Source organism: Berghia stephanieae, chromosome 2 (assembly GCF_034508935.2).
Source record: "Berghia stephanieae isolate SIO BIC M18660-M18661 chromosome 2, UCSD_Bste_1.3, whole genome shotgun sequence".
Lineage (NCBI taxonomy): Eukaryota > Metazoa > Mollusca > Gastropoda > Nudibranchia > Aeolidiidae > Berghia > Berghia stephanieae.
The window spans coordinates 6,772,399-6,785,362 of record NC_088361.1 but is presented as its reverse complement, the minus strand read 5'-3'; the positions used below and the strand labels follow the sequence as shown (position 1 = coordinate 6,785,362).

Below are 12,964 nucleotides of genomic sequence, written 5' to 3'. Positions count from 1 at the left end.
ACGCACATAAGTATGCGATTGAATTTATCACCTATAATAACCCAATCCCTGCTTTCCAATTTGCCAGACTTAATACATTCGACTGTCTCAAGGGACAATAAATCAATGAGGAGTGTGTTTACTTTTGACGAGACATGTCTTATGCAGTAAACACTTTTATCACACGCAAATATAATATTGTCAGTCCAGTCACAGACGATAGTAAACTAGTTAATTGGTTTTAAAACAATGCATGTTAAACTGGTGTATCTTTCACACTGTAGTGCTGAACGCTATGAATAATAACAACAACAAAAAACAGAAGACAAAACTCTAGACTAATGCCTGAAATAAAGCACTGATAGTTACAATAAAAGATCTATAAAGTTTTCTTTGATTGCTCATATTATAAAACGCATATTTGCAGAATCATTTAACTGGAATTCTGCTGAATGTTTTGGCAGCGATGTTGATCCAATTATGCGACTTGCACCGTATCTTATTAGTAAGCAAGGGGATGTTTTTACTGATAGAATTTTTTAATGAAAATTGTCAAAATGATTGAAACAAAAAACAAAGTAATTCTTTAGATATAGCAGGAATGGGTGGTGGGATGATGTCAGGCAAAGTAGGGGTTGGATTTGGTCAATTTGTGTTCAGGGTCTGATAAAGGGGAGGGGAAGGAGTGAGGAGGGGGAAGGGGTGAGGAGGGGGAAGGGGTGAGGAGGGGAAAGGAATTAATGAACGGGATTTCCACAAATCTGTACGACGTAGGAGAAAAATGTGAAGAGGAGGAAGGGATGGGGGGAAATGTAAAATGTTAAAATATAAGTATCCTATCATCAATTTGGGCAACAATCTACAGTGGCATTTATTTTGTGCACAGATGTGGGATACAATAGCAGGTGATCATAATGGGTGTTGTTGATGGATTTGTTTTAAAAAATGGTGAGACGATTTTATGGATATGTAGACATAGGAGGAGCCGTGATTTGCAGAGATGTCAAAATTATGTCAAAATTTCACAAAAGCATTATAAAAGCTCTTGACACAAATTTCCTACGAAATCCCCTCATAATCCCGCCCCCACCCCCCTCTCCCAAAGAAAAAAAGAAGATATTGCAATGACCTAAAAAGGTTTTTGTTCCTGTTTTTCATATTTCAAAATTGAGAAATTCTAACACGACTTTATTGTTTTTCCAAGCTATAGTAAGCACTCAATAAAAACCAGTAAAGCCATTATTGTAAAAGGTCTGCAATATTGCTTTTTGGTCAGAACCATTAAACTTTAGTAGTCACGAGAAAATATCTGAGGATCTCAAATGTTCATACCCTTAACATATTGATCAAAATTAAAAAGAGACGATAGTGAAAGTAGAGTGTGACGAATTGCATTGATTTTGGCCTCTTCTTTCTTTTTTATATTACTAAAATTATTGTCATTATTGTTGGCATCATCATCATCATCATCATCATCCTCCTCCTCTTACTCTTATCACCATCGCTCATCATTTTCATCACCTTCATCATCAACGTCATTATCATCAGAATCACCATCATCATCGTTATCATCAGAATCACCATCATCATTATTATAATTATTATTATTATTATTATTATTATTATTATTATTATTATTATTATTATTATTATTATTATTATTATTCATATTATAATTATTATATTATTATCATTATTATTATATATTATTATTATTATTATTATTATTATTATTATATTATTATTATTATTATTATTATTATTATTATTATTATTATTATTATTATTATTATTATTATTATTATTATTATTATTATAATTATTATTATTACTATTATTTTTATTCTTATCATTATTATCATCATCAATACCATTATCATTAAGTTTACTATCATGATTTTTATTATTTTCCACCTCATATATTAAAATGGATTTACAACCTGTGTGCACAGGGCAGTACACGAGGGCGACTCATATTGAGCTGAGGGTATGGGGAGTAGACACTGCAAATGACCAGATGATGGAAATGTTTTAAAATAAGGCATAGACAACAAATTTTTAATCATCAAGACAAAAGCATTAGCTTCATTATTAACATGCAAAGAGCAGACTGTCAAAATTCGTTGATTTATAAGATGTGGTTCCTTTAACAATTTCAAACATTATGCTTCAGTTTAGTTATGAGGAACTGTCATGGAGACGAGACGAAAAAGTTAGTACAAACAAGCCTCTAAATCTCGAAAAAAAAACAACAAAGTAACATTGATCCCCTCTACTATCATCACCAAGCCAAAAGCCAAGTACGAAAAAAGTATAAGGTAAGAAGAGAAAGCTTCGAGTTACCCTCCGGACATCTGGGAGCTTAAGCTGAAGAAAGGATCTGCCATCATGGACATCATGGGAAAACCACCCATGTGGATACGAGTCATGGGAACTGCCAAAAATGGGTGGTGGTGGGCGGCGGCGGCGGCGGTTGCAGCAGCGGCGTGATGATGGTGGTGATGATGATGATGGTGGGCCTGGTGTAAGGGCATACCACCAAACCTTCTGGCATTTTGATCTCCACGCCGACGTCTGTATGGTCGGCCAAAACTGAATAGAAGCATGGAATAAAGCGGAGAAAGTAATATACGAGATACAGCACAGAGAGAGAAAGAGGAGAAAGATTGGTTTTCAAACCACCAGGTTCAAGGAACGCCCTTCATCCAGGATGCTTACAATGTTTAATGTTACAATGTATTGATGTATTTTACTGAAACCAATCCATCCGTCATTAATGAATATAAATATATAAATCATTCCAAGCATTAGATTAATATGACTAAGAAAATGGATGCATAATAAAATATTTCTTTTGACTTATAATTTTGTAAAAGTGTGTAAGAAATATACCAAACCAACGGTCGCTTCCTGTTGAAACAAGAAAAAAACAAAACAGTAAGAAATTAATTTTTGACTTAATTAGATAAACAATTCTAGACTGTATCTATCTAAAGACAAGTATTCAATAGGAAATAACTACTAGAATACTTTTCAATGTGAGGTAATAAGAAAAATTAATAGGCCATTGCTCAATCTATAAGTTATGTAAAAGCTCTATTGTTCAAGACACCCATTCAAATTTAGAACTTAAACTCTGGATTAACTACCTCTCAAGCAAGAGCAAAAGGAAAAGGAAAAAAAAAAATTAAAAACCTTAGGCTATATGAAAAGTTTTGACAATTCAAAGATTACATGCAAATGCAATAAGAAACCAAATAACAATGACTTAGAAAATAAAGAAAAAAAATAAAAAATAAATAAAAATCAACCAATTAAAAGACAACCACTGACACCCATAACCGATTACAACAAAGGCCATCTACTAACATAAAATGACATCAAAGATCATTACTGACTGCAGTTGACTTACCCCTATCATAGCAAAGAAGATTCATCATATGAATGCAAATATTTTCTTGTTTAAATAAACATTAAACAATTTAATTTGTATAAAAGGCAGCAATCCATGTTTTTAAAATGTGCAAATTATACTAAGGTGTATAATGCTGAATTCTCCATTTCAGTCCTGTATTCTCATTTCAAATACATGGTGCCATTCCCAAAATAGCAAAATAGCTTTACTACTAAGCAATTGTGTGGGGACAAAGCAAGTTATTTGGCATCATTATTATACAGTTCAAGACAAAAAAATTGAGAATTTTTCCTTTGACTTTAAATGCTAATGAGGAAATATCTTAAAACAAATCGACACACTTGTCAAACTCAAGTGACCTCCCCATTTTTGACTGACAACAATGACGTTGATAGCTGTTACTATAAAGTGAAAGGAAAAAGAGATTGGTAATTCAAAATCTCTACAAAAACAAAAACTGTAATAAATACCCAATGCACTTCTGACAAGTCAAATATTCCCGTTTCAACAGCGTTTAAGGTTATTATATAAAGGTATATTTGAGCGAATCCAACTAAAGTTACAGAATGTTAAGGGTGGGACTTTCCCAAGGCCAATTTCAGGGGAAATTGTCATCAGGTATATACAATTTCAAAGGAAAATATTTTGGAGAGTGCAAGAAAGAGAAAAAAGAGCCAATTCTTACTGAAGATAAGACTAGTCAACTTATATAGCTCATCTGCAATCTTATCAAGACCTAATATGAGGAGCAAAAACACAAAATATGATATCAAAAAGATATTTCGGCAGATCCAATGATATCCCACCACTGGTTAATGGATTGTCAAAAGTTGGATACAAATCAATAAGATGTGGCTTGCATTTCTCACCAATCGGAAGCCTAACATTTTGCAATAAAAACTAAAAACTAAAATGTTAAAGTATTTTAAAGGAAAGTATTGAAGTGAGTTCTCTGGCAATTTTCAAGGCTAGGTCCATTTCAGCAGGAAAACTGAATGGGAATTCCCAAACTTAAATTGATTATTGGGCTTAAATCAAAAGCATGTTAAGTGGTTTTTGGAAAACCAAAACTCTAACTTGAGTGAAGTTATTTCGACTGACGTGATCTCATTCTCGCCTTGAATCGCCAAGCCTGTGTATATGTTTAGAGACAATAGGCCAAAATAACAATGCCTACACATTCTTGAGGATTTTTTCTAGCAATAACATGAATGATTTTTCGATTAAGGAACAACTGAGTTGGTCTTTTTTAAAGGAAATCAAAGGTCTAAAACACAGCAAGTACACAATTTTAAAACAAATTTGAACAAAAACATGTTGGTTTTATAAAACTTGCACTAAATACAGGACCAGTTGCCCTCTACATAACATTAAGAAAGCCACAATGACCACGTAAAATAAGATTTTATCCAATTCATGAAACAAAGGCTTAAATTCCAATCTTCCAAGACATCACATCATGAATTCAAGATCAATTTTTTTCTACCCTGTAAAATATGGGTAGTGTAAATGGTCTCCATGTCACCAGCTTCGTCTTAAGATTTCAAAATCATATCACATTTAGTCCCAAATCTATTACATCTGCAAATCAAAAACAAATTTTGAGAAAAATAAACACTAGTAATTCTCATTTTTTCTGCTTTAGTTATTCTCATTTTTTTGTCGACAACTGCATATCAATTATAACATTTTTCAATTAGAAATGCACTTGGTTTATTCAATAAAAAAAAACACTCAATACTTGACATAACCATCAACTGTGTTTGAATTATGCAGTGACATTTTTTTTCAGATGGAAGCTAAATGACAAAGTTTGAAGAAGTTGACTATGTGTTTGTGTGGTAGGGGTGGGGTGGGGGGGGGGGGGGCATTTTTATTTTCAAAAAGGTAGAGACGCAGTGAACGATGTTGTCACATTATTACAATGAAATAGTAAAATAATATTGCACCAAGTGAAAAAAAACCCAAAACATAAGTATAACTCAACTGCTATTCGAAGATTATTCTTAAGACGTGACGCATATCATTTATTACATTTTAATGTGTGAGTGTTTGTGATTTTGTTTTCATGTGATTCTTTTCAATTTCTCCCTCATATATGTAAATTGGAATATACACGGTGTTACAATAAAGAATGCTTCCTGTAAAAATGCTATAACTCATTCAATTTAGAAGACATATACATGTTATTGCACGCCACATCAGTTGCAATAAACACACAAATCTCTAACTTGCAGTGCATCTTTTTCCACAAATAACGTTTTTTACACACAAATTTCAATGATGTGTCCCTAAAATGAAATTTTTATGATGCGCTTTTTTTCTTCTTTTTTCCTTTGGGTGACGGCAGTATATAAAGCAAAGTCTAAACGTGGAAAATTAAACAAATCTTCAAATGATTCTGTTATAAAGTAGAGAAAAATGCGGCAATTCAAAATGAGAGCAAACTTTGCCTGATTAAAAGAATATAGAATAAATTTAGACATGTACTTTAATGGAGCTAGTTTCCAGGTTTGAATCTTAAATACTGCAATACTAGATTGTTTATTTCAGATTGACATTTGCTTAAATCGCACAGTCATATCAGCAGCAATAAAACAAAGATTATTGAAAAATATAACTTTTGTAATAGAATTTAAGAAAACAATATTCCCCATTTCCACAATGTGAAGCCAGTGCAATTTTCAACTTATTTCAATTTAAATTCTTAACAAAGGTCGATCCCATGTAAAATTAAGCCAGGGTTCTTTTTTGTCTTTTGTAGATTCTATCACATGTAATTCAACATGCTTTAAGTGTTTGCTTTACAAAAGATATAATTTTTACAAATTTTAAATAAAAAAATCATTGAGTACAATTTCCTTCTTGTCTCTTTTTCTACATTTCATAATGTGATGAAGGTGTGGGAGATAATTGAATAAAATGCATTACAGTACATAGGAAGAAACATATCTTAATGACTTTAAAGTAGGTTTTCCACTGTACCAGGTGGGTCTTTGAAAACAGAGAGATTATATACTGCTTTATCATTGGGGGTGGGGGGGAAGAGGGGAGAAGGAAGGGAGAGAGAGAGAGAGAGAGAGAGAGAGAGAGAGAGAGAGAGAGAGAGAGAGAGAGAGAGAGAGAGAATATGGGGGAAATAAAATTCAACAACATGACACCCATTGACTAAAGTACTTATTCCGCCAATATTTAATTGCTTTAGACGGATAAAAAATAAAGCAATAAAGCAATCCTGGAAATGAAATGGCGCAATGAGAAGGATAGAATTTTGTCTAGTATCAAAGACATGACATAAGGATGAAATCTCATTACAAATTGGGAGGCAGATACTCAATAATCAATGCAAATCATTACATATGATCTGCATTGAGAAATTAAAAAAAAAACAAAAAAAAAAAAAAACAACTGATCATGAGCATCTTCCATCGACTTTTAACGAAGAATAAACAAATCCCCAACATAAACAATATCATATTCAACAAATTAGTTATCTAGTCGTTATTAAACTATCTTGTAACTTAAAGTAGATATTAGTAAGCTGATGTAAGTGATTCAGCAAATAGCCAGCAGCGTTCACAATGAGGTTATGCCAAGGAGCTAATTAAAGGCTGTAAGTTTTTCAGCTGCCGAATAACATGGAAAGGTCACTGACTCATGTAGTAAAAGATACTGCGCAAAAGTGAGTGACACTCTCCAAGTTAACAGAGTGCTCATTAATGTAATTAGAGATTGTAAGCGGGGTGTAGTTGTGTAGTTGTCGTGAAAGTTTACCAGCTATCTTATAATTTGAAGAAGACATTTCATGATTAACCACAGCAAAATGAAAGTATTGCTCAATAGGATAATGTGATGCTAATCAATGGTGGTAACAGTTATCATGTCATATTACAATAATAGACGACATTCACTGGGGTCATTAAAATAAACTAAGCAAAAATGTTAACGATTATAAATATCATGATATTTATACTTTGCTGGTTATAACTGTGAGAGATTTCAGGCATACTCTCTCTCTCTCTCTCTCTCTCTCTCTCTCTCTCTCTCTCTCTCTCTCTCTCTCTCTTTCTCTTTCTCTCAGGTTGAGTAGTGTATGTCTGTTAAAAGGGAACAGTAGTGAAAATGATAAATTGTATCTTGGGCACTGCTTTCCCACAATGTGCATTTACGAGTACTCAAATACACCTCTTTAAGCCATCAGGATGAAATTTTTGAAAATTTCAAAATATTGCGCAATATATTGAATTTTGTTCCTAGACCTACTGAATTTGGTATGTTTCTTTGGGTTGGCAATATCCACAAAGTGACCAAGCACAATTTTGATATCTTGAAAACTTTTAATTTTAGCCCACAGACAGTGAGCAAACAAAAACAATACATTGTATGACTAAATTTTGCCAACAATTGGGAACACTTAGTCCCATATCTTAAGAACACAATGAGATATCAAAAATTCCTTTGGTCACTTTGTAGATACACATGCTTCGATTATTTTCTGCAAGTTTCAAATCTGTAGATTGAAATTTGTAGAAAATATGAATGTTCCTGTGAATTAATTTTATCAAAATTTTCAAGACAAGCTAAACAATAACAACCTGCACTAAATGAGTGCACACCTCATGTTTTAAAACAACAAAAAAAACCCACTAAAAATGAGTTCAATGAGATAAAAAATTCTGTATAGAATGATTTATAAGAGATTAAATTAACCGAAAATGCCCATTTCCCAAAAAGTGAGAAAAATTAATTATCGGTCATTTTTGACACTGCTCCCCCTTAAGGGGATGAGAGGTGTTTGAGAAAGCGGTTGTTATGTGAATTTGCATGTGAATATATAAATGTGAGCCTATGCAGGCTGACGTGTACATAACATACACTCCCATCTCTCTTCCCATTCTTCAATTCTTTCAAATCATGAAAGAAAAAAAAACAAAAAAAAACTTTTGAGTAAATTCAGTCTTGATTAAACAGTTGATTGGGCACATCAACATGCAACATCTCCATAATAAATTAGAATAATGCAAAACACCTTATAAATGACAGCACAAAGCAATGATCACGATCATTATCATTTTTATATTTTTATACCGACTTATCCAAAGCAACAAGCTAGCGGGAAAAAGATTTATTTCAAACAATTAAACTCCGATCAAAAAGAAAACAAACACACATACACACTACTAAAACACAACATCGCTTCTTTTTTTTTTTAAATCTTACTTAAGCACAACGTGGCCATTAAAACAATCAGATATTATTGACATACAGTGATCAGTGCTAAAAAAAACAGGTTTCTTTGATAATAATATTACTGAGATTTTTACTTTGCGACAAAATGTTTGAATAATTTTCATCACTGCCATTTTAACATCATATTATTAAAATTATAGTGCTTTGTTATGCATTCAGTGGAAAAATAGCTGGTTATTAGATGAAGAGATGGGATATTTTTTTCGAATATTACATTTCTTCATTTAATAACCTGCTATTTTCCACCAAATGCATAACAGGCCAGCATAATTATAATTCAGCGCTAAGTAAAAATTCTGCGACACAAATGTGGCTATTGAATGAAGATGGCTACTACAAGGTGGTTTATTCGGCAGTGACCACTGTATAGGTGACATCAGTTTTAAAGCCTTAACTTTTTTCAAAAAAAAAAGGAGAAAAAAAAAAATAATGACACCACAGCTCTAACAATAATGATTTTTAAAAAGGCAAGAAATCTGCATTACAGCAGGGGGGGGGGGGGGGGGGGGGAATCCTTAATTATAACAGTTGAATATCTATTTTGTTACTAACTTTCAAACAAAAAGCGTATTATGCAACATTAATCGCATGACATAAAATTATCACTTACCAACTCTCCTATCAACACAAGGTTTATTATAGTATGATTTATACAAATCCCTTCATAAAAGCTTTACATATCAAACGTCAATCTTCCTTTATAAAAATTACAATTTTAAGATTTGATTCGTACTGCATAATAATCACTCTCATTAAATTGAAGGTGAATTTATCATGGATAAGACTCATTGCGAGACTCAAAGAGAAAATGGCACCAAAACATTGGCAACCATTTCTACGAACTTCCTAAAACACTCACTCCAATTTCATTGATGCATATGGTATTCTAAAATTAGTAATATATTATGCAGGTAACTGTAAAGGCTACAACAATAACACAGAAAAAGGGGCCAGGCTTAGAATTATTCAAGAAATATATTCATGCCAATCTCCAAATTTAAAACCCGAACAATAGCAAACGTCTTTTTTTCGAACAAAATTGTATGAAAATTCTTAGCACCAAATATAATGATTATCCTTTACTTTTACGCTTTATCCTCCCCAAGCATCCTTTTTTTTTTTTTTTTTTTTTTTTTTTGCACACAAACCTTTTCAATTTTTATTGTTTGCTTTTTAATTTATTTTACCATTTCTCAAAAAATGCAATTGTATCAAAATTGAGTAAACATGTCTTCCTTAGTTGAATAACTGAGTAAACATAAAATAGAAGATAAGTTGAACATTTCTGATGACGATATTACTCAAAATATTTTGTTTGCATATATAATATAAATCAAACATATTCAAAGACCAAAAAAAGCCCACATGCAAAATAATCTGTGCAAACATCCTCTACTAATAAATAAATAAATAATGTGTTTAAGCATGATCACGATAAATTTTTCTTTTCTACATATAAAGCTGAGCGAAAATCAACAAACATTAAGGAATCTAGGTCTCCAAAAAAATTTTTAAAAAGGTAAAGGAAAAATGGGCTGAAACTTCAAAAATGCAAAATCTAATGGATTAGATGAAAATTAGTAACTCGTTGATGAAGCAAAGAAGTGTATATATGACATTTTTCACAATTTTGAAATTTTCATCATATTCTACAGATTTAAACATTTGTATTGACTTTAGTATTTTTGCAGAACTCATTCAAAAATTGAGTGAGATGCAATATTATTTTTCATGCATTTTTTTCAATTACACACTTCGTTCATGACTTTAGAAGTTTAAATAAATTGAAATGAGTGTTTACAATGAATTCCTCACATTAAAAAAATACATACAAAGCTCCATTCTAAATTGGGCAAGGTTGTAATCAACAGATCTGCTGCTTTACTAATATGAATTATCTCTAGATGATTTCATTGTCAAGACATTTTAAATTAATAAACTTGAAAAGCAAAGCTTGTGGTGCAGCAAAGAAGCTCTTCTTTATTTAACTGCATTTTTTATTGAGGTACATTAAAATGATGAGAAAGGAATCACAAAAGAGAGAGAGAGTGTATAAAGATATTTTTATATAACCTTGATTTAAATAAATGTTAGGTTGGGTTTTAGTAAGCAAAGCATATCCTCAGTCAAACTATGAAAGAGTGAAAAGTGCAAAATAAAATCAACTGTTTATGAACAACATTAAAAACAATTCGAAGCCAGAATTAGTTTTAATATAAAATATTTAAAATATAATCTGTACGGTCTTTTAGCTCCCTTGTACCATTATTAATGGATGGAAAGAGAGGGTCGAGAGGATTAGAGTCCAGGTCATGACTGCAATACTTACCCTGAGCTACTGAAGGGATCTTGAGAGAACAATGAAGAGGAAAATGCACTTCCTGGGAATCCTGGAAAAGAGTCATCAAATGGGTTTGCAGATCTGGACCCACCTGTGGTTAATAAGAAGTAAAGAATAATAATTATAAATACAAGGAGCAGTTTTTTTTTAAATGTTATAAAACGGATGTGTGTTGTTCAAACAAGATTTGACATAAGACAAGTATTTTATCTCAACTTGAAGCTGGGGATCTTAGGAACAAATTACTTTTCCTCAATAACTTGTTCACCTATTAGTACTGTCACTGTCTTTGTAAAAAGTTACAGGCTGCTGGTTTATCAGTTTTGAAATCTTCCTCATATTCAAAATATTGGATCTTTCAATGCTTTTTATCAAGCAGCTGAAAAGGTGAAATTCTGAAGGTGCCAAATCAGGAGAATATAGTGTATGTGGCAGAATAGTCAATCCAAATAATTGATTATCTTTCCACGTGTGCATTAGTTTGATGATATGCACTTAATAATGGTAAAGAATCACTCGATCTAAAATTTGGCAAAGCGCATCAAACTATTGCCTTTAGCCTTTTCAATTGACTTGACTTGACTTAGATGCTTTTCGCGTCTCGACCGAAAGATCGGGTCGCCTTGGCTGTTTCCAGTATTTCCTGTGTGAGGTGTCTCCAATATTGCCGGTCCTCTGCTAGGGTTCTCAGATTTTCAAGGTCCCCTGCCGTTATGAGACTAATGCTTTGTCCAAGTGTTGTGAGGTTTTTGTTTAGGATCACGGGGAGTGTTGTGATCGGTCTTCCTCTGAAAAGGTTCCCGTGTTTTTGGAAGTATCCCGACATGGCTTGGTTTGCTGGTATGTTTTTGTCCCTGCGTAGTATGTGACCGAAAAGTTGCCATCGTTGTTGTAAAATGTCAAGGGAGATTGGTCTTTCTTTTGTGATCTTATAGAGTGATTCATTTGAGATCTTTTTGGGGTATTTGATGTCCAGTACCCTTCTTAGCTGTGTGCGATGGAAGGCATCCAGATGTTCTTCTTCGGATTTTGTCAACGCCCAAGTGCCGCAGTTATACAGAAGTACCGGTTTTACAAGAGCATGGTACAGTTTCAGTTTGGTTTTTTCTTTATTTTGTCACCTCTAATCCATACATTGGTGAGTTTACTGAGTGCGGCGTTTGATAGCTGTTTTCTTCTTTGTACATCCTCGGTGTCTCCAATTAGTGAGCCGACTTTCTTTGTTCTTTTCCATTCCTCTTTGTTCCTCGATATTGTTGTAAATTCGGTTTTATTGGCATTGACTTGGAGGTTATATTTCATGAGGGTATTTTGTATGATGTCTATATTTGCTGGTGTTGATCCAATAAAATCGACATCATCTGCATAGGCGATTTCTCTAGGGATTGCATTCTCAATATGAGTCGTTGGTTTTGGAATGACTTTTCGAACTTCTTTCAGAGCGTGTTCTAAGTATATTGTGAACAGAATCGGGCTCAGACTATCTCCTTGGGGGGTCCCGATGTTACTTTCGAACTGCGTCTGTTTTGTGGCCCCGTATATCCTTGGTTGTATCTTTGTGTTGCTGAGGAGAAATCGGATTATTCGGAGCTCGTCTTCGTCTACTATTTCTGTTAATATCTCCAAAAGTTTTCCTCTGTCGATCGTATCAAAGGCTGCGGACATATCGATTCCGGTTATTGCCAACAGAAAAAGATGAAAAAGGAGGAAAATGATCGACGTCTCATCATGGCCCCCAAGGGCGGGCCAGGTGCCGAGGCAGCTCTACTAGGGGGGGGGGGGGGGGGGTCCGGGGGCATGCCCCCCTGGAAACTTTATTTAAACTTTATTTTTTTAAGTGCCAAAATAAGGCTATCTGGGACTAATTCCCATGAGCATTTATTATCCATTCAAAGATCAGGTGAAGGAGTCATAAAACTTTTTTTTTTAATCTAATGTATATATTGCAGTTATATTTTTTGTGACATCACCATCCTATT

General features: G+C 33.2%; 1 protein-coding gene across 5 annotated transcripts in view; it reads right to left on the bottom strand.

Annotated features, from left to right (window-relative positions):
• The window catches only part of LOC144964230 (dnaJ homolog subfamily B member 6-like), a 42,605-nt gene that overhangs the window by 10,657 nt on the left and 18,984 nt on the right, over window positions 1-12,964 (bottom strand). Inside the window, exons 5-8 of one of the 5 annotated variants that reach the window (XM_078898277.1) lie at window positions 10,974-11,076; window positions 2,872-2,889; window positions 2,323-2,571; window positions 1,920-1,982 (exon numbers count right to left, since the gene is read on the bottom strand). In XM_078898277.1, coding sequence (XP_078754403.1) covers window positions 1,920-1,982; window positions 2,323-2,571; window positions 2,872-2,889; window positions 10,974-11,076 — 433 coding nt within the window. The remainder of the gene's footprint in view (window positions 1-1,919; window positions 1,983-2,322; window positions 2,572-2,871; window positions 2,890-10,973; window positions 11,077-12,964) is intronic. The other 4 variants (XM_078898279.1, XM_078898278.1, XM_078898280.1 and 1 more) reach the window with 4 other exon arrangements.